At 44.1% G+C, this 24,088-nt stretch overlaps 1 protein-coding gene across 1 annotated transcript; it reads left to right on the top strand.

Moving 5' to 3' along the window:
- Positions 1 to 3,433: 3,433 nt before the first annotated feature.
- Positions 3,434 to 21,217, top strand: pitpnbl (phosphatidylinositol transfer protein, beta, like). Its single transcript, XM_061225356.1, has 11 exons — positions 3,434 to 3,680; positions 4,158 to 4,188; positions 4,487 to 4,632; positions 15,675 to 15,766; positions 16,070 to 16,077; positions 16,195 to 16,269; positions 17,032 to 17,115; positions 17,265 to 17,342; positions 17,916 to 18,023; positions 18,834 to 18,956; positions 20,419 to 21,217. The coding sequence occupies exons 1-11, from the start codon at positions 3,661 to 3,663 to the stop codon at positions 20,464 to 20,466; spliced, it is 813 nt and encodes a 270-aa protein (XP_061081340.1). The 5' UTR covers positions 3,434 to 3,660; the 3' UTR covers positions 20,467 to 21,217.
- The last annotated feature ends 2,871 nt before the right edge of the window (positions 21,218 to 24,088 follow it).

Below are 24,088 nucleotides of genomic sequence, written 5' to 3'. Positions count from 1 at the left end.
GATAGGCCTATTGGGTATGGAACATAGAAATTTGTGATTTTCATGTAATCTGGGGCACTGTCATAGATAGATAAATAGATACTTTATTCATCCCGAGGGAAATTTTAGTCATGATGTTTTGAAACATATAGTTGAGAGTAAAAAACGACAGAGGATTGGTGAGCTGTCTTGCAATCTAGAGCTTTAGGAACTTAACAGAATGTTTTTGTGTAGTAGAATACTGGGGCATTGACTGAGAATATATATTTTTAAATGCTGGTAATAGTGTGTGATGACGGAGTTTAAACAGAAGGGGTCAGTGTTGGCTCAAGAGGAGGCAGGTTATCCCTGTTAGTCCCTCTGATGGGTGGGGAATCATTTCACAGAGGTCTCATTGCACTGGGAATGGTAACTGGACTAAGATACAGTTTGAAAAGGTGTGTTGAAATAGGGGGAGGGATTCTGCTGCCCTGACAGTGGTAGGCAAGTCATTCCACCACTGAGGAACCAGAATGGAAAACAGGCGTGAACGTGCAGCTCGACCGCCAGGTGCCCGTAGTGAGGGAACCAGAAGGCGACCAGAGCTGGCAGACCGGAGTGGTCTAGCTGGGGAGTAGGGAGTGATTAAGGATTGTATGTAAGGTAGGGCGGTCCCCATAGCAGCCTGAAATGCCAACGCTAGGGCCTTGAAGTGGATGCGTGCGGCAATAGGAAGCCAGTGGAAGCCAATGAGGAATGGGGTGACATGAGCCGACCTGGGCTGACTGGTGATCAGGCGGGCTGCAGAATTCTGGACCAGCTGGAGGGGCTTGATGGCACAAGCTGGGAGACCGGCTAGGAGGGAGTTGCAGTAATCCAGAAATGACGAGCGCCTGGACTAGGAGCTGGGTGGCTTTCTCCATCAGGAGATGACGGATACGGCGTATATTGTAGAGGAAGAACCTGCAGGTTCTGGCACTGGAGGGTACTTGTGGAGTTAGGGTGAGGCAGTTATCTAGAGTCACCCCAAGATTCTTGGCCATATGGGAGGAAGATACTACAAAGCCCTCAACAATCACTGAGAGGTCGATTGTCAGAGAGGACTTAGCAGGGATGTAGAGAAGCTCAGTCTTGGCAAGGTTAAGCTTCAGGTGGTGGGAAGTCATCCACGCAGAGATATCAGCCAAGCAGGCACAGATCTGTGTGGTGACCTGGGTATCGGGGGGGAAGGAAATAAAGAGCTGGGTGTCATCGGCATAAAGGCCCGGACACACCAAACCGACGGTCGGCCGTCGGACGTCGGTGGCGCCCTGTCGGCCGAGTCTTTCCGGTGTGTCCCGCACGCCGACACTCCGTCGGCGTGTTTTGGAGGGCTCCATGTTCAACATGTTGAATCGGCGTCGGAGCCGTCGGACGTCAGTGAGAGCTCTCTCATCGACGGCTCCGGGGGCTCCGACGCCGACCGTCGGTTTGGTGTGTCCGGGCCTTTAGAGTGGTAAGAAAAGCCATGGGAAGAGATAACAGAACCAAGAGACATGGTATGTAGAGAGAAGAGGAGAGGACCAAGAACTGAGCCCTGCGGGACAGAGACTGAGCCCCTCCAAGCCACCTGGTAGGAATGACCAGAGAGGTAGGAGGAAAACCTACAGGTGCAGATCCTGTGGGACCCATCCCAGTCAGCGATGAGAGCAGAATCTCATGGTTGACTGTATCGAAGGCGGCTGACAGGTCGAGGAAGATGACGACAGAGGAGAGGGAATTTGCTTTAGCAGATGGAGTGCCTCAGTGACCGCGAGCAGGGCGGTCTCAGTGGAGTGGCCACTCTTGAAGCCGGACTGGTTGGGATTGTGGAGATTGTTCTGGAGAAGATAAATGGACAGTAAATGGACAACGGGAGCAGACCGCCCATTCCAGAGTTTTAGATAGAAAGGGAAGAAGAGAGACAGGCCGGTAGTTGTTCAGAGCAGAGGGGTCAAGAGTAGGTTTTTTGAGGAGGGGAGTGACTCTGGCCCTCTTCAGGGAAGAGGGCATGGTGCCGGAAGAGAGGGAGGTGTTGATTAGACAGGAGAGAAAAGGGAGAATCTGATATCGGCAACCAGATTTCATTGTTGAATTAATTGTGCCATTGATCTTAAATAGTGCCCCTGGACCACTGGCAGCACACAGGGACCCGCCTCCATATTTGACAGTAGGTAAGAGGTGCTTCTCCTTGTATGCATTCCATTTTAGCCAAAACGGTTAAATCTGACCATAACACCCTCTTCCAGTCATAATTCCAATCGGGTTTGACAAACTCGATATGCTTGTTTTTTGTGCTTAGTAAGGGTTGTCTTTGTGGCACCTTTCCAAAGAGATTACTTTTGGTATGGAGGTGCCATTTTTTTATGAGTTTTAATTAGACTTGGTGACCCCAAGACACAACCAATCACTGCAATTCTTAAACTGTGATCCGTGGGTTACTTCTGGCCTCCCTCACCATCTCCCTGACCATCCAAGGGGTTAATATACACCTGTGTGATTGAGCTTGGTTCATTGTTTGATTGAGAAACTATGGGAGTAATTCATGGGTGACATTTCTTTCATTAAACAAATTAAATTATCATTTTAAAAATGTGATTTGTGTTTACTCAGATTTAATTTTGTCTAAGATCCAAAAGTGGTGTAATTCTACAAGGTGAAACCAAAATGTATAATTCACAAAATTAGTCTGTTTTTCCACTGAGAGAGATTTTGTAAATGCCTTCATAAACATTTTAATTAATTTCACTGTTTTTTAATAAACATTCTATCTGAGTGAAAAAAAATCACATTTTTGCATTTTTTCATAGACTCATACATTTCTATGTTTTCCAGAGTTTTTCTTCATAAATGTAAAATATATTTAATTAACTTATTTCATCATGGTTGTAGGATAACAATGATTATTCAAAACTCTTTTCGGACCGAAAGCTATAGCCTTGTTTATATTATTTCTTATTTGTCTTCAAATGCATTTTCATGGTAATTTCATCATGGTTGTTGAACGAAGATATTTTTTATTCATCTGAATGAAAAACCAACAAATGGAGGACTTAAGACATTAGAGTTTTTAGACATAAGACATTAGACATAAGAATAGTCTTGTACTGAATTAAAATCCATGTTTTTTCAAACACGTCCTCATTAGCAACATAAATGCTAAACATAATTTCTAAAAAGTAATTGTTTCTTTAAAATTCAAATTCAAATCCAGTTTCTAAAATCAAATCTTGGCCTTCAACGAAGAAATCATTGATTGTAAAAAGCGTGCTTCCTCCACGATAAATAATCTTGATTTATTTCAGCAGAAAAAAAGCTAAATTCTATATGATGTCACGTGGATGGAATGTTATTGACAAATATTTGTGTGCTATTCATCAGAAATTGTTCCACCATGTACCTCTATGGCGGGCGGTGAGCAGCCCTTGGAACGCTTTGGAATGGAACATCTGTTCATGATCAAATGTCTAAAATAAAATAAACTTTACCGCAGTACTCGACCTGGTGAAAGACATTTGTTTTTCGACGGCGGTGGGCGGCAATAATGTTTCCCTCCTCCCCAAGATGGTAACTCTGCGCCCAGTAGCCCTGCACTCTCATGCTCAATGACGCGAAGGAACGTGTTGCTCATATTTCCGGTGAGCGGATTCCGTTGTTGGATGTACCGTTCTGTCCAGATTCGGGATGGTACTCATTAAGGAATAGTGAGTACATGTGTTTTCTATTTACATTACAGATTCATTTTTCATCTGGCTCTCTTGATGGACATATATTTGTGGTGAAAATAGAAGCTCACGTGAAGGTTACATAATCAGAGGATGGAGTACGAGGTAGTCATATAGCAAGCTAGCTGTGCAGCCCTGGGCAGCAGCTACCCAGCCTGCTAGCACAGTGTCTCATGTTATGTGCATTGCTGGCGTACTATATTAACCTTGACATCCTTTGCTACTACTGTTCGTTTTTCCACCCAGTAATACTGCGATGTTATAATTATACGCTTACAATGGTCGCATAGACGTTGGACGGTATCCTTGTTGCTAACCGGCTAGCTGTGGCTTTAGATACGGGCTGATCGGTACAGTCATGCATTTGGATCTCGCTGTATTTTTTTCGTACTGTAAAGCGAATTTGCAGGCTGTTAGGCTGTTGATGTGTCAACACCTACTTTTTCTCTCTCGTAGCCAAGTGCTGTTGCCATGTTCTGTAGAAGAGGTAAGTAGCTTTCCATTGCGTTTCATTGGTCGTATTCAGTCTGTGACTTATCTGTGTAAGGACCAGTAAAATATTGGTTACTTGATAAGTTACATAACAGAAATGTTTTGTTCACACATTATTTTATTAAGTAAGACGTAGAGGTCTAATGTTCATGTTACAGCACTGACCTGCTTTCTGAGTGAATTGATAACGTGTGTGTGTGTGTGTGTGTGTGTGTGTGTGTGTGTGTGTGTGTGTGTGTGTGTGTGTAAATCGGTGGTGACCCATCACTACAGCTCACCTCCCCCTTCTCCAGTACCAGGTTGGCCAGCTGTTCTCCGTAGCAGAAGCCAGTAAGAACAACACAGGAGGTGGGGAGGGAATAGAGGTCCTTCGTAATGAGCCGTACGAAAAGGAAGGCGAGAAGGGCCAGTACACCCACAAGATCTACCATATACACAGGTCAGCCCCCGATTATACCATCTACCATATACACAGGTCAGCCCCCTATTATACCATCTACCATATACACAGGTCAGCCCCCTATTATACCGTCTACAATATACACAGGTCAGCCCCCTATTATACCGTCTACAATATACACAGGTCAGCCCCCTATTTTACCGTCTACCATATACACAGGTCAGCCCCCTATTATACCATCTACCATGTACACAGGTCAGCCGCCTATTATACCACCTACCATATACACAGGTCAGCCCACTATTATACCATCTACCATGAACACAGGTCAGCCCCCTATTATACCATCTACCATATACACAGGTCAGCCCCCTATTATACCGTCTACAATATACACAGGTCAGCCCACTATTATACCACCTACCATATACACAGGTCAGCCGCCTATTATACCACCTACCATGCACACAGGTCATGCCCATATTATACCATCTACCATATACACAGGTCAGCCCCCTATTATACCATCCACCATATACACAGGTCAACTGCCTATTATAGCATCTACCATATACACAGGTCAGCCCCCTATTTTACCGTCTACCATATACACAGGTCAGCCCCCTATTATACCATCTACCATGTACACAGGTCAGCCCCCTATTATACCATCTACCATGTACACAGGTCAGCCGCCTATTATACCACCTACCATATACACAGGTCAGCCCACTATTATACCATCGACCATATACACAGGTCAGCCCCCTATTATACCATCTACCATGAACACAGGTCAGCCCCCTATTATACCATCTACCATATACACAGGTCAGCCGCCTATTATACCACCTACCATATACACAGGTCAGCCCACTATTATACCACCTACCATATACACAGGTCAGCCCCCTATTATACCATCTACCATATACACAGGTCAGCCCCCTATTATACTATCTACCATGCACACAGGTCATCCCCATATTATACCATCTACCATATACACAGGTCAGCCCCCTATTATACCATCCACCATATACACAGGTCAACTGCCTATTATAGCATCTACCATATACACAGGTCAGCCCCCTATTATACCATCTACCATATACACAGGTCAGCCCCCTATTATACCATCTACCATATACACAGGTCAGCCTGCTCTGCTATACCCTCGACCATATACACAGGTCAACCTGCTCTCTCTTATACCATCTACCATACACACAGGTCAGCCCCCTATTATGCCATCTACCAAACACACAGGTCAGCCCCCTATTATACCATCTACCATATACACAGGTCAACCTGCTCTGCTATACCATCGACCATATACACAGGTCAACCTGCTCTCTCTTATACCATCTACCATACACACAGGTCAGCCCCCTATTATGCCATCTACCAAACACACAGGTCAGCCTGCTCTCTCTTATACCATCTACCATACACACAGGTCAACCTGTTCTCTCTTATACCATCTACCATATACACAGGTCAGCCCCCTATTATACCATCTACCATATACACAGGTCAGCCCCCTATTATACCATCTACCATGTACACAGGTCAGCTGCCGATGATAGCATCTACCATATACACAGGTCAACCCCCTATTATACCATCTACCATATACACAGGTCAGCTGCCGATGATAGCATCTACCATATACACAGGTCAGCCCCCTATTATACCATCTACCAGACACACAGGTCAGCCCCCTATTATACCATCTACCATATACACAGGTAAGCCCAATATTATACCATCTACCATATACACAGGTAAGCCTGCTGTCTCATACCATCTACCATATTCACAGGTCAGCCTGCTCTCCTATACCATCTACCATATACACAGGTCAGCCCCCTATTATACCATCTACCATATACACAGGTCAGCCCCCTATTATACCATCTACCATATACACAGGTCAGCCTGCTCTGCTATACCATCGACCATATACACAGGTCAACCTGCTTTCTCTTATACCATCTACCATACACACAGGTCAGCCCCCTATTATGCCATCTACCAAACACACAGGTCAACCTGCTCTCTCTTATACCATCTACCATACACACAGGTCAACCTGTTCTCTCTTATACCATCTACCATATACACAGGTCAGCCCCCTATTATACCATCTACCATATACACAGGTCAGCCCCCTATTATACCATCCACCATATACACAGGTCAGCTGCCTATTATACCATCCACCATATACACAGGTCAGCTGCCGATGATAGCATCTACCATATACACAGGTCAGCCCCCTATTATACCATCTACCATATACACAGGCCAGCCACCTCTTATACCATCTACCATATACACAGGTCAGCTGCCAATTATACCATCTACAATAAACACAGGTCAACCCCCTATTATACCATCTACCATATACACAGGTCAGCCCCCTATTATACCATCTACCAGACACACAGGTCAGCCCCCTATTATACCATCTACCATATACACAGGTAAGCCCAATATTATACCATCTACCATATACACAGGTAAGCCTGCTGTCTCATACCATCTACCATATTCACAGGTCAGCCTGCTCTCCTATACCATCTACCATATACACAGGTCAGCCCCCTATTATACCATCAACCACATACACAGGTCAGCCCCCTATTATACCATCTGCCATATACACAGGTCAGCCCCCTATTATACCATCTACAATATACATGGGTCAGCCTGCTCTCTCTTATACCATCTACCATATACACAGGTCAGCCCCCTATTATACCATCTACCATATACACAGGTAAGCCCAATATTATACCATCTACCATATACACAGGTAAGCCTGCTGTCTCATACCATCTACCATATTCACAGGTCAGCCTGCTCTCCTATACCATCTACCATATACACAGGTCAGCCCCCTATTATACCATCTACCATATACACAGGTCAGCCCCCTATTATACCATCTACCATATACACAGGTCAGCCTGCTCTGCTATACCATCGACCATATACACAGGTCAACCTGCTTTCTCTTATACCATCTACCATACACACAGGTCAGCCCCCTATTATGCCATCTACCAAACACACAGGTCAACCTGCTCTCTCTTATACCATCTACCATACACACAGGTCAACCTGTTCTCTCTTATACCATCTACCATATACACAGGTCAGCCCCCTATTATACCATCTACCATATACACAGGTCAGCCCCCTATTATACCATCCACCATATACACAGGTCAGCTGCCTATTATACCATCCACCATATACACAGGTCAGCTGCCGATGATAGCATCTACCATATACACAGGTCAGCCCCCTATTATACCATCTACCATATACACAGGCCAGCCACCTCTTATACCATCTACCATATACACAGGTCAGCTGCCAATTATACCATCTACAATAAACACAGGTCAACCCCCTATTATACCATCTACCATATACACAGGTCAGCCCCCTATTATACCATCTACCAGACACACAGGTCAGCCCCCTATTATACCATCTACCATATACACAGGTAAGCCCAATATTATACCATCTACCATATACACAGGTAAGCCTGCTGTCTCATACCATCTACCATATTCACAGGTCAGCCTGCTCTCCTATACCATCTACCATATACACAGGTCAGCCCCCTATTATACCATCAACCACATACACAGGTCAGCCCCCTATTATACCATCTGCCATATACACAGGTCAGCCCCCTATTATACCATCTACAATATACATGGGTCAGCCTGCTCTCTCTTATACCATCTACCATATACACAGGTCAGCCCCCTATTATACCATCTACAATATACTCAGGTCAGCCTGCTCTCCTATACCATCTACCATATACACAGGTCAGCCTGCTCTCTCTTAGACCATCTACCATACACACAGGTCAGCCCCCTATTATACCATCTACCAAATACACAGGTCAGCCCAATATTATACCATTTACCATACACACAGGTCAGCCTGCTGTCTTGTACCATCTACCATATACACAGGTGAGCTTCCGCTCCTATACCATCTACCATATACACAGGTCAGCCTGCTCTCCTATACCATCTACCATATACACAGGTCAGCCCACTATTATACCATCTACCATACACACAGGTCATCCCCCTATTATACCATCTATCATATACACAGGTCAGCCTGCTCTCCTATACCATCTGCCATATACACAGGTCAGCCTGCTCTCCAATACCATCTACCATATACACAGGTCAGCCTGCTCTCTCTTATAGCATCTACCATATACACAGGTCAGCACCCTATTATACCATCGACCATATACACAGGTCTACCTGTTCTCTTTTATACCATCTACCATGTACACAGGTCAGCCTGCTCTCTCTTACACCATCTACCATACACACAGGTCAACCTGTTCTCTCTTATACCATCTACCAAACACAGGTCAACCTGTTCTCTCTTATACCATCTACCATCCACAAAGGTCAGCCCCCTACTATACCATCTAACATATACACAGGTCAGCCTGCTGTCTTACACCATCTACCATATACACAGGTCAGCCCCCTATTATACCATCTACCATATACACAGGTCAGCCTGCTCTCCTATACCATCTACCATATACACAGGTCAGTCCACTATTATACCATCTACCATATACACAGGTCAGCCCCCTATTGTATCATCTACCATATACACAGGTCAGCCTGCTCTCCTATACCATCTACCATATACACAGGTCAGCCTGCTGTCCTATACCATCTACCATATACACAGGTCAGCCTGCTCTCTCATACCATCTACCATATACACAGGTCAGCCGCCTATTATACCCTCTACCATACACACAGGTCAACCTGCTGTCTCTCATACCATCTACCATACACACAGGTCAACCTGCTCTCTCTTATACCATCTACCATATACACAGGTCAGCCTGCTGTCTTACACCATCTACCATATACACAGGTCAGCCCCCTATCATACCATCTACCATATACACAGGTCAGCCTGCTCTCCTATACCATCTACCATATACACAGGTCAGTCCACTATTATACCATCTACCATATACACAGGTCAGCCCCCTATTGTATCATCTACCATATACACAGGTCAGCCCCCTATTATACCATCTACCATACACACAGGTCAACCTGCTGTCTCTTATACCATCTACCATACACACAGGTCACCCTTCTCACTCTTATACCATCTACCATATACACAGGTCAGCCCCCTATTATACCATCTACCATATACACAGGTCAGCCCCCTATTATACCATCTACCATACACACAGGTCATCCCCATATTATACCATCTACCATATACACAGGTCAGCCCCCGATTATACCATCAACCATATATACAGGTCAGCCTGCTCTCCTATACCATCTACCATATACACAGGTCAGCCTGCTCTCTCTTATACCATCTACCATACACACAGGTCAGCCCCCTATTATACCATCTACCATACACACAGGTCAACCGGCTCTCTCTTATACCATCTACCATATACACAGGTCAGCCTGCTCTCCTATACCATCGACCATTTACACAGGTCTACCTGTTCTCTCCAATACCATCTACCATATACACAGGTCAGCCTGCTCTCTCTTACACCATCTACCATACACACAGGTCAACCTGTTCTCTCTTATACCATCTACCATACACACAGGTCAACCTCTTCTCTCTTATACCATCTACCACCCACAAAGGTCAGCCCCCTATTATACCATCTACCATATACACAGGTCAGCCCCCTATTATACCATCTGCCATATACACAGGTCAGCCTGCTCTCCTATACTATCTACCATATACACAGGTCAGTCCACTATTATACCATCTACCATATACACAAGTCAGCCCCCTATTGTATCATCTACCATATACACATGTCAGCCTGCTCTCCTATACCATCTACCATATACACAGGTCAGCCTGCTGTCCTATACCATCTACCATATACACAGGTCAGCCTGCTCTCTCTCATACCATCTACCATATACACAGGTCAGCCCCCTATTACACCATCTACCATACACACAGGTCAACCTGCTGTCTCTTATACCATCTACCATACACACAGGTCAACCTGCTCTCTCTTATACCATCTACCATACACATAGGTCATCCCCATATTATACCATCTACCATATACACAGGTCAGCCCCTGATTATACCATCCACCATATATACAGGTCAGCCTGCTCTCCTATACCATCTACCATATACACAGGTCAGCCTGCTCTCTCTTATACCATCTACCATACACACAGGTCAGCCCCCTATTATACCATCTACCATACACACAGGTCAACCGGCTCTCTCTTATACCATCTACCATATACACAGGTCAGCCCCCTATTATACCATCTACCATACACACAGGTCAGACACCTATTATACCATCTACCATATACACAGGTCAGCCTGCTCTCCTATACCATCTACCATATACACAGGTCAGCCCCCTATTATACCATCTACCATACACACAGGTCAGCTGCCTATGATAGCATCTACCATATACACAGGTCAGCTGCCTATTATACCATCCACCATATACACAGGTCAGCTGCCTATGATAGCATCTACCATATACACAGGTCAGCACCCTATTATACCATCGACCATATACACAGGTCTACCTGTTCTCTCTTATACCATCTACCATATACACAGGTCAGCCTGCTCTCTCTTACACCATCTACCATACACACAGGTCAACCTGTTCTCTCTTATACCATCTACCATACACACAGGTCAACCTGTTCTCTCTTATACCATCTACCATCCACAAAGGTCAGCCCCCTATTATACCATCTACCATACACACAGGTCAGACACCTATTATACCATCTACCATATACACAGGTCAGCCTGCTCTCCTATACCATCTACCATATACACAGGTCAGCCCCCTATTATACCATCTACCATACACACAGGTCAGCCCCCTGTTATACCATCCACCATATACACAGGCCAGCTGCCTATTATACCATCCACCATATACACAGGTCAGCTGCCTATGATAGCATCTACCATATACACAGGTCAGCACCCTATTATACCATCGACCATATACACAGGTCTACCTGTTCTCTCTTATACCATCTACCATATACACAGGTCAGCCCCCTATTATACCATCTGCCATATACACAGGTCAGCCTTCTCTCCTATACCATCTACCATATACACAGGTCAGTCCACTATTATACCATCTACCATATACACAGGTCAGCCCCCTATTGTATCATCTACCATATACACAGGTCAGCCCCCTATTGTATCATCTACCATATACACAGGTCAACCTGCTGTCCTATACCATCTACCATATACACAGGTCAGCCTGCTCTCTCTCATACCATCTACCATATACACAGGTCAGCCTACTATTATACCATCTACCATATACACAGGTCAACCTGCTGTCCTATACCATCTACCATATACACAGGTCAGCCTGCTCTCTCTCATACCATCTACCATACACACAGGTCAGCCCACTATTGTATCATCTACCATATACACAGGTCAGCCTGCTGTCTTACACCATCTACCATATACACAGGTCAGCCGCCTATTATACCAACCAGCATACACACAGGTCAGCCCACTATTGTATCATCTACCATATAGACAGGTCAGCCCCCTATTATACCATCTACCATATACACAGGTCAGCCCCCTATTATACCATCTACCATACACATAGGTCATCCCCATATTATACCATCTACCATATACACAGGTCAGCCCCTGATTATACCATCCACCATATATACAGGTCAGCCTGCTCTCCTATACCATCTACCATATACACAGGTCAGCCTGCTCTCTCTCATACCATCTACCATATACACAGGTCAGCCTACTATTATACCATCTACCATACACACAGGTCAGCCCACTATTGTATCATCTACCATATACACAGGTCAGCCTGCTGTCTTACAACATCTACCATATACACAGGTCAGCCGCCTATTATACCAACCAGCATACACACAGGTCAGCCCACTATTGTATCATCTACCATATACACAGGTCAGCCCCCTATTATACCATCTACCATATCCACAGGTCAGCCCCCCATTATACCATCTACCATACACACAGGTCATCCCCCTATTATACCATCTACCATATACACAGGTCAGCTGCCTATTATACCATCTTCCATGTACACAGGTCAGCCCCCTATTATACCACCTACCATATACACAGGTCAGCCTGCTCTCCTATACCATCTTCCATATACACTGGTCAACCTGTTCTCTCTTATACCATCTACCATATACACAGGTCAGCCCTCTATCATACCATCTACCATATACACAGGTCAGCCCCCTATTATACAATCCACCATATACACAGGTCAGCCTGCTCTCTCTTATACCATCTACCATACACACTGGTCAACCTGTTCTCTCTTATACCATCTACCATATACACAGGTCTACCTGTTCTCTCTTATACCATCTACCATATACACAGGTCAGCCTACTCTCTCTTACACCATCTACCATACACACAGGTCAACCTGTTCTCTCTTTTACCATCTACCATACACACAGGTCAACCTGTTCTTTCTTATACCATCTACCATATACACAGGTCAGCCCCTTATTATACCATCTACCATATACACAGGTCAGCCCCCTAGTGTATCATCTACCATATACACAGGTCAGCCTGCTCTCCTATACCATCTACCATATACACAGGTCAGCCTGCTGTCCTATACCATCTACCATATACACAGGTCAGCCTGCTCTCTCTCATACCATCTACCATATACACAGGTCAGCCCACTATTATACCATCTACCATACACACAGGTCAGCCCACTATTGTATCATCTACCATATACACAGGTCAGCCTGCTGTCTTACACCATCTACCATATACACAGGTCAGCCGCCTATTATACCAACCAGCATACACACAGGTCAGCCCACTATTGTATCATCTACCATATACACAGGTCAGCCCCCTATTATACCATCTACCATATACACAGGTCAGCCTGCTTTCCTATACCATCTACCATATGCACAGGTCAGCCCGCTCTCTCTCATACCATCTACCATATCCACAGGTCAGCCTACTATTATACCATCTACCATACACACAGGTCATCCCCCTATTATACCATCTACCATATACACAGGTCAGCTGCCTATTATACCATCTTCCATGTACACATGTCAGCCCCCTATTATACCACCTACCATATACACAGGTCAGCCTGCTCTCCTATACCATCTTCCATATACACTGGTCAACCTGTTCTCTCTTATACCATCTACCATATACACAGGTCAGCCCCCTATTATACAATCCACCATATACACAGGTCAGCCTGCTCTCTCTTATACCATCTACCATAGACACTGGTCAACCTGTTCTCTCTTATACCATCTACCATATACACAGGTCTACCTGTTCTCTCTTATACCATCTACCATACACACAGGTCAACCTGTTCTTTCTTATACCATCTACCATACACACAGGTCAGCCCCCTATTATACCATCTGCCGTATACACAGGTCAGCCTGCTGTCTTACACCATCTACCATATACACAGGTCAGCCCCTTATTATACCGTCTACCATATACACAGGTCAGCGCACTATTATACCATCTACCATACACAAAGATCAGCCCCCTATTATACAATCTTACATACACACAGCTCAGCCCCCTATTGTATCATCTACCATATACACAGGTCAGCCTGCTCTCCTATACCATCTACCATATACACAGGTCAACCTGCTCTGTTATACCATCTACCATATACACAGGTCAGCCCCCTATTATACCATCTTCCATGTACACAGGTCAGCCCCTCTATTATACCACCTACCATATACACAGGTCAGCCTGCTCTCCTATACCATCTACCATATACACAGGTCAACCTGCTCTGTTATACCATCTACCATATACACAGGTCAGCCCCCTATTATACCATCTACCATACACACAGGTCATCCCCATATTATACCGTCTACCATAGACACAGGTCAGCCCCCTATTATACCATCCACCATATACACAGGTCAACTGCCTATTATACCACCTACCATATACACAGGTCAGCCTGCTCTCCTATCCCATCTACCATATACACAGGTCAACCTGCTCTCTCTTATACCATCTACCATACACACAGGTCAACCTGTTCTCTCTTATACCACCTACCATATACACAGGTCAGCCCCCTATTATACCATCCACCTTATACACAGGTCAACTGCCTATTATACCATCTACCATATACACAGGTCAGCCCCCTATTATACCATCTACCATATACACAGGTCAGCCTGCTCTCCTAAACCATCTACCATATACACAGGTCAGCCTGCTCTCCTTTACCATCTACCATGTACACAGGTCAGCTCTCTCTCATACCATCTTCCATATTCCCAGGTCAACCCCCTATTATACCATCTACCAAATGCACAGGTCAGCCTGCTCTCCTATACCATCTACCATATACACAGGTCAGCCCCCTATTATACCATCTACCGTACACACAGGTCAACCTGCTCTCTCTTACACCATCTACCATATACACAGGTCAGCCCACTATTATACCATCTACCATATACACAGGTCAGCCTGCTTTCTCTTATACCATCTACCATCCGCACAGGTCAACCTGCTGTATGAGCTTCTCCTAAACGTCTCCATCCCTCATCACATACAGTAAATGTTCAATATTAAAGCAACTCTGGACTCTGCTCTCAGGCCTGTACTCTCTCATCCTGGACATTTTACTCTGTAATATGTAAACTTGTAAACTCATCGTATTACTGTATATTCTACACCTTTCTTTCAAATGAACTGCCTGCCCATACATTGTTTAGTGTAAACTTTCAACAAAAGTATCAGTTTTGTTTAGTCATGATTTTCGCATAACATCCTCCATTGCATTCAACATTTGGAGTTGCTCAGCGCGTCTCTGTCATTGTGCTTATTGGTGGATTATTCTTATTTGAAATATGTGCCATTCGTCTGGTGATAAATATGGCAGTTTGGTTCTGTTCTTCTTGCAGTAAGGTACCCAGTTACATCCAGATGTTTGCACCTGAAGGAGCTTTGGTCTTCCATGAGAAGGCTTGGAATGCTTACCCTTACTGCCGCACAAGTCAGTGTACTGCTATCCTTCCATTATATCTACCCATATATTCTGAATTCTGTGAATTGACTTATTGCATGCCACAATATACTTTTTCACGAAGTAGTTCTTAAAAATTCTTGTGTGGAAATGAACTGATTACTTGTTTTATGACCACAGCATTCTGCATCTGCCTGCTTCCTACCTCACTGACTGTCTGATGCATTATGGGATTTGCGGTTTTGTCCAGGTGTTAGAGTATGGTGACAGTGTCTGTTCTCTCTCTCTCTTGTTCCCCCCTGTGGACCTTTGCTGAAACTGGGGAATGCACAGTTGTGACGGTAAGTTCTACTTTGATGCTGTTCCTGTCACATCTATACTGTCTGTATTGAGATTGGCCCTGCCAAACCAGAGCAAGGATAATAATTAACATATTTATGTGTTTCTGCTCTTTGCAGAATGAGTACATGAAGGACGATTTCTTCATTAAGATTGAAACTTGGCACAAGCCTGACATTGGAACATCTAACAATGTGAGTGTTGGCAATGAGAGTTTGTGTGTGTGTGTGTGGGAGTGGGTGAGGGAATGAGAGTTTGTGTGTGTGTGTGTGTGTGTGGGAATGGGTGAGGGAATGAGAGTTTGTGGGAGTGGGTGAGGGAATGAGAGTTTGTGTGTGTGTGTGTGTGGGAGTGGGTGAGGGAATGAGAGTTTGTGTGTGTGTGTGTGTGTGTGTGTGTGGGAGTGGGTGAGGGAATGAGAGTTTGTGTGTGTGTGTGTGTGTGGGAGTGGGTGAGGGAATGAGAGTTTGTGTGTGTGTGTGTGTGGGAGTGGGTGAGGGAATGAGAGTTTGTGTGTGTGCGTAGGAGTGGGTGATAGAATGAGAGTTTGTGTGTGTGTAGGAGTGGGTGAGGGAATGAGAGTTTGTGTGTGTGTGTAGGAGTGGGTGAGGGAATGAGAGTTTGTGTGTGTGTGTGTAGGAGTGGGTGAGGGAATGAGAGTTTGTGTGTGTGTGTGTGTGTAGGAGTGGGTGATAGAATGAGAGTTTGTGTGTGTGTGTGTAGGAGTGGGTGAGGGAATGAGAGTTTGTGTGTGTGTGTGTGGGAGTGGGTGAGGGAATGAGAGTTTGTGTGTGTGTGTGTGTAGTAGTGGGTGAGGGAATGTGTGTTTGTTGGCTTGGTCTATTTTAGGGTAAGATTTCAGGAGAGCGGACAGAGTGGTCTGTGATTGGCGGTCATGCTCATTTTGTGCACCATGTGGCTTCTGCTCTGGATTAACCCCTTCCTCTCCTCTGAAGCCCCATGGTTTACCACCTGAGGAGTGGGAGGAGGCAGAGGTGGTGCCCATAGATATTGCCGATCGGTCGCAAGTTGACGACGTTGTAAGTTTACACCTCTACAAAAACTATTTACACAGTTAATACTTCTTCAATAATCCACTTCTTATCTACTCTGCATCTCTGTCGGGGAACTGGGTTTTAGTGGAATTGGGAAGACGGTTGTTCTAATTGGCACTCTCTGTCTTAACCAGGACTACAAAGCGGAGGAGGACCCAGCTATCTTTCACTCAGAAAAGACGGGCAGGGGCCCCCTAGGACCCGGCTGGAAGGTACGCTTCACACCCCTCCTAAACGTGCTGTTGTGTTCTGAAGTCACTCCTTAACCCCGAGACTGACATCGATGAAATGCAGCGAAGCTCTGCGTGCTCCTTTACCACAAGCTGAACTCGGCAACAGAAAATGAGAATCGGCGTGTGTTTACATCAACCTCCGATTTGCGAATGTTCTGAAGAGGGCGCGACAGGATTACATAGATTACGACTGCCAGCCAGAGGTCTGGGGGAGTGAGTGTCTCTCGGCCAGCTCCTGATTTGTGGGCTTTCTGGAGCGGAGGCGTTTGACTTAGGCCCCTGTCATCATAATTTATTTGAAGAATCTGCTTCCATCAGTTTCCTTCACCTTTTTTCACATCTACTCTCTAACTTTTCCTCCTCAGCCAAGCGTTTTTGCGAGATTTCAGTGTTATTCCGAATTTCAGGCCTTTATTCACTGCAATTTTCTTATGCCCAAATTCAAATTTCAAATAAAAACGGTTGGATGGAAACCCCACTTCTGTTAGCAAAAACGATGAGTGAGAAGGCCTCAGAGTGTGTTGACCTTCTCTCTTCTCTCTGCACTTGCAGAAGGAGCTCCACAGTGGTAGCTGCCCCTATATGACGGCCTACAAGCTGGTCACGGTTCATTTCCGCTGGTGGGGCCTTCAAGGGAGGGTGGAGAAATTCATTCACAAGGTGAACACTGGAAAAAAAAACGGACTAAATTGTTTTGTTGTAAACCCATACTAGGATTAAGTAGGTCCTGTACCAAGAGTTAGTATTTTTGAAAGAATCAATTCTTTCTGTAGATAAAACGAAAATGGCTGAACCATGGAGATCATACGATGGGTTTAACTCAAAACCACTTTTTAGATGGCAAATGCTGTATGCATCGTCACGTGATCACTAAAGGTCATATACAATTCAAGGGAGGCGTTTAGAATTAGCAGTTAGAGCAGATGTTGTTCTTTCCAAGGTGTTTGTGCATTCACACTCCAGTCACCGTATGTCGCCCTGGAGAAGAGCGGCTGCTAAATGCCTGTGATGTAATGTAATGTAATGGATACCTTAGTTTCTGTAGTGCCCCCACAGATTGTTTAGGCTCTCCAGGTGCATTGCTCTGCAGTCTCCTCTCCTGTATGAAGCAGACTCATCCCATGTCGGATAAGCTCATTGAGGCATTGGTTGACCAGAATTATGAAATGCATGTTATGTCCTGTAATATAGCAGCCTTCCATTGTTCAGAAGCAGGAAGGACAGAGTCTGGTGGGGTAATTCATTTAATTAGTTATTTCGCTGTTGCTTTTATCCAAAGTGACTTACTCTTACATTAGACGAAGCAATGCAGGGTTAAGGGCCTGTTGTGGCTACGCTGGGACTTGAACCTCCAACCTTCTGGGTCCCGGGCATGTACCTTAGCCACTAGGGATCTAGACTGCCCTAGGGGTCTGTGGAGTCTGTATCCAGACTGACCCCCCTCTCTTCCCTGGTCCTGGGTTTGAGCAGCAAGAGAAGAGGCTCTTCACCAACTTCCACAGGCAGCTGTTCTGCTGGCTGGACCGCTGGGTGGACCTCAGCATGGAGGATATCCGGAGAATGGAGGAGGAGACGCAGAAAGAGCTGAACCAGGTGTGGCACCCCCCCATAAGCTCAAATCTTCCTGTAATTAAGTGTGGCCATTTTGCGTGTATTTTACATTTCATGTTTCAGCAAATTTGTTTCCATAATGTAGGTTTAACTTGCTCACCCAAATTGCCTGGTTTCTGAATCTCTCAACACTGACAGAAGTCCAGTTATCTCACCTGCATGCTATCATCTCATGAGGAGAACCTAACTTTGTGAACCTCAAAGTTTCTATACACTGAAAAAGCATGAGCTGAAACTTTTGTCTTTGTCCTGTCTAGTATTTCTTTCCCAGCACTTTTAATTTTTTTGCACTTTTGTTTTTGCTCAACCAGTTTTTTTGTGTCTTCATACAGTGTGCGCTTAGAAGTTCTCTTTTATTATCGGTTTTGGCTTTGCGCATTTGTAGATTTCTTTTTCTTTTTTCCTTTTTTTTTTTACAAATGACCGCAACTAATTTTTCGTTTTTACCCTGATACTTTCCCATATCAGCACCATGGCCAAATCGGCCAATCAGTTATGCAACATCTATGCCACACCCTTCTGAGCTAGGTGATTGGCAGAACAGAAGTTCTGTGATTCTTAGTCACCATGTTGCTGTGGTTGTGTGGTGCTTGTCTACAGAACATTAGTGCAGGGATAGTTTAGAGTTTAGTTCACCCAGCCCCAACAAATAGTTGGCTCTTACCCAAGAATGGGAACCTCCAGTTTATACAGGATTTGCCACCAGTTACCCTGGCTCAGTCAGCTAATTAGCCATAAGCACCATGACCGATTCACTCGTAAATTACAATAAAATGCTACAAGACAAGAACATTTATCAGCTGCTGTTTATATCACGGAATGTGGCTATCAACGACAGATTGTGTAAATGATTGGGCTAATTAAGGAACTAAGAGCAGAAGTTGGTCTGAAATCCAGAAACAGACACCGTCAGTAGGCCGGAGGGTGTCAGTAGGCTGGAGGCTGGAGACCGGAGGGCGTCAGTAGGCTGGAGGGCGTCAGTAGGCCGGAGGGTGTCAGTAGGCTGGAGGCTGGAGACCGGAGGGTGTCAGTAGGCCGGAGGGCGTCAGTAGGCCGGAGGGCGTCAGTAGGCCGGAGGGTGTCAGTAGGCCGGAGGGCGTCAGTAGGCCGGAGGGCGTCAGTAGCCCGGAGCACAACCCAGTTTTTGTCTGTCAGGCGCCCAGTAAGTCCACCTCTTGAGCTGCTCTCGCAGTCTTCCTCTGACTCCCGTCTGTGACCCACTAGTGAGCTGTGGTGTGATAAGACGCAGGGACTGACATCAGGGGCTTTACAGGAAATCACGTGCTGGTCTGCACTGTCCCCAACTGATAGTGGCGTTTGTGTCAACGAGCGCTGATGCATTTACCGGCCATTCCAAACTGGGGAGAAAATGAAGAAGCATTAAAAAAATGTCTCTGTAGTACGCTCGTGTCCTGTTGCGATTAACCGCCATTTTCTCCCACAGATGCGGAATCAGGGATCTGTTCGAGGGATGAAAGCGGGAGAAGACTAAATGTAGAGGGAAATGGGACTGTTTGATCAACCATTATTTACCTCCCCAAGTCCCGCATACCGCCCTTCCTCCTGCAGCCAATCAGAACGTGCCACATCACCGAGCCCTTCAAAACAGGCAGTTGTCAGGAAATGACTGTGTTTTTATGTTTTTATGTGTGAGTGTGTCTGTGTTTTTTTTTGTCACTTTGTTCTTAAAATATTTGCTGTCAAATTTTATTGTATTTTGAGTTCAGCAAAATCCTAAGTAATTCCAACTTTATCTTTTAATTATTAGCCGTTTTTGTTATTTTATCAGTTATGACTGTACTTTAGTGCACACACAATTCTCAACCCAGTCCAAGGGTAAGTGAGAAAGGTGCATCTGAATCCAGATTTCTTTTTTTTTCTTTTTTTGCTTTAGTGTAATTTACTGCTACTAAAATACTTGGTCCATATTTTTTAAATAATTATGGTATTTCAAAATGTTGTTGGGTGGTTTAAGCTTAAAGCAGTTACGTTTAAAATAAAATCACATTTTAAAATGAAATTGACATTTTGTAATCTTCAGGAACATGTAAGCGTGCGGAAGGAAGAGGTCTTATCTCTTCTGCAATGTTTGGTTGCAGAATATTTAAAATCACTCAACATTACTAATGTCATGAAAATGCATTTTTCAAATTTAACCAGGTGAAATGGGAGTGGGATGGTGTGAACTATCAAAGATGGTGTGCTAGTTAGATTTACAATAATAAACATTGACTATACTCAAATCTGTACATTTTCACTTTTTCTGTCTCTATCTTTGTTCTGAGTTTATACTGTTGTAACCACCATAACTGCATACTGAAAAACAGTAATAGTTCAGTAATAAAACACCTGGTAAAAAGAACAACTTATAATATTAAATATAATATATATATATATATACACACAGTCAGGTCCATAAATATTGGGACATGGACACAATTCTCATCTTTTTGGCTCTATACACCACCACAATGGATTTGAAATGGAATGAACAAGATGTGCTTTAACTGCAGATTTTCAGCTTTAATTTGAGGGTATTTACATCCAAATCAGGTGAACGGTGTAGGAATTACAACAGTTTGTATTTGTGCCTCCCACTTTTTAAGGGACCAAAAGTAATGGGACAAACTAACAATCATAAATCAAACTTTCACTTTTTAATACTTGGTTGCAAATCCTTTGCAGTCAATTACAGCCTAAAGTCTGGAACGCATAGACATCACCAGACGCTGGGTTTCATCCCTGGTGATGCTCTGCCAGGCCTCTACTGCAACTGTCTTCAGTTCCTGCTTGTTCTTGGGGCATTTTCCCTTCAGTTTTGTCTTCAGCAAGTTAAATGCATGTTCAATCGGATTCAGGTCAGGTGATTGACTTGGCCATTGCATAACATTCCACTTCTTTGCCTTAAAAAACTCTTTGGTTGCTTTCTCAGTATGCTTCGGGTCATTGTCCATCTGCACTGTGAAGCGCCGGCCAATGAGTTCTGAAGCATTTGGCTGAATATGAGCGGATAATATTGCCTGAAACACTTCAGAATTGCTGCTGCTTTTGTCAGAAGTCACATCATCAATAAATACAAGGGAACCAGTTCCATTGGCAGCCATACATGCCCATGCCATGACACTACCACCACCATGATTCACTGATGAGGTGGTATGTTTTGGATCATGAGCAGTTCCTTTCCTTCTCCATACTCTTCTCTTCCCATCATTCTGGTACAAGTTGATCTTTGTCTCATCTGTCCATAGGATGTTGTTCCAGAACTGTAAAGGCTTTTTTAGATGTTGTTTGGCAAACTGGTCTGGTCTGGTCTTCCTGTTTTTGAGGCTCACCAATGGTTTACATCTTGTGGTGAACCCTCTGTATTCACTCTGGTGAAGTCTTCTCTTGATTGTTGACTTTGACACACATACACCTACCTCCTGGAGAGTGTTCTTGATCTGGCCAACTGTTGTGAAGGGGTTTCTGTCATCCACCACAGTTGTTTTCCGTGGTCTTCCGGGTCTTTTGGTGTTGCTGAGCTCACCAGTGCGTTCTTTCTTTTTAAGAATGTTCCAAACAGTTGATTTGGCCACACCTAATGTTTTTGCTATTTCTCTGATGGGTTTCTTTTGATTTTTCAGTCTAATAATGGCTTGCTTCACTGATAGTGACAGCTCTTTGGATCTCATATTGAGAGTTGACAGCAACAGATTCCAAATGGAAATATCAACTTGAAATTAACTCTAGACTTTTTATCTGCTCCTTGTAAATGAGATAATGAGGGAATAACACACACATGGCCATGGAACAGTTGAGCAGCCAATTGTCCCATTACTTTTGGTCCCTTAAAAAGTGGGAGGCACATATAGAACCTGTTGTAATTCCTACACCGTTCATCTGATTTGGATGTAAATACCCTCAAATTAAAGCTGAAAGTCTGCAGTTGAAGCATATCTTGTTCATTTCATTTCAAATCCATTGTGGTGGTGTATAGCGCCAAAAAGATGAGAATTGTGTCGATGTCACAATATTTATGGACCTGACTGTATATATATATATATATATATATATACAGTCCAAGGTATTGGAACAGCAAGGCCAATTCTTTTGTTTTTGAAATAGACTGAATACATTTGGGGTTGAGATGAAAAGATGAACACGAGACAAGAGTTCAGAATTTCAGCTTTTATTTCCTGGTATTTACACCTAGATGTGAGCAAAAATATTGATACAGAGAGTATTTAAGTAAATTAAAGTAAATAACAGTTAACATTTGGTAGCATATCCCTTGCTTGCAATAACTGCATCAAGCCTGCAACCTATTGACATCGCCAAACTGTTACGTTCTTCTTTTGTGATGCTTTTCCAGGATTTTACTGGAGGATTTTATTGTTTGTTTCAGGGGGGTTTTCCATTCAATCTCCTCTTCAGGAGGTGAAATGCATGCTCAATCAGGTTAAGGTCTGGTGATTGACTTGGCCAGTCTAAAACCTTCCACTTTTTCTCCCTAACAAAGTCCTTTGTTGTGTTGGCAGTGTGTTTTGGGTAATTGTCTTGCTGCATGAAGTTCTTCCCAATTAGTTTTGACGCATTTCAGACAGAATGTTTTTGTAGACTTCTGAATTCATCCTGCTGCTACCATCATGGGTTGCATCATCAAAAAGATTAGTGAGCCCACTCCAGAAGCAGCCATGCAAGCCCAAGCCATGACACTTCCTCCACCGTGCTTCACGGATGAGCTTGTATTTTTTGGATCAAGAGCAGTTCCACACTTTTGCCTTTCCATTGCTTTGGTAGAGGTTAATCTTGGTATCATCAGTCCATAAAACCAGAACTGTTTGATGTCTATTGTTCAGTACGCCAGCAGTTTATTTCTTTTTCAGGAAATTCCAAGTTGTTGTACAAGCTATCTGTAATGCATGTGCAATGGCTCGATTTCCCCTCTTTTCTAAGCTTCAAAATAGCTTGCTTTTCTCCCAAAGACATCCCTCCAGTCTTCATGTTTGTTTATCTTTTCTAACAGAAATGCAGTATTCACAGGCAAACCCCAAGGCTAAAACCAAGAGTAGACATTCCAAACTATTTATAGTTCAACCAATCAATCTAGCAAGACACATCTGGGCAACAAGAAA

Source organism: Conger conger, chromosome 16 (genome assembly GCF_963514075.1).
Source record: "Conger conger chromosome 16, fConCon1.1, whole genome shotgun sequence".
Lineage (NCBI taxonomy): Eukaryota > Metazoa > Chordata > Actinopteri > Anguilliformes > Congridae > Conger > Conger conger.
Note: the sequence above shows the minus strand (reverse complement) of the source record. Positions and strands in the feature narration are given on the sequence as shown.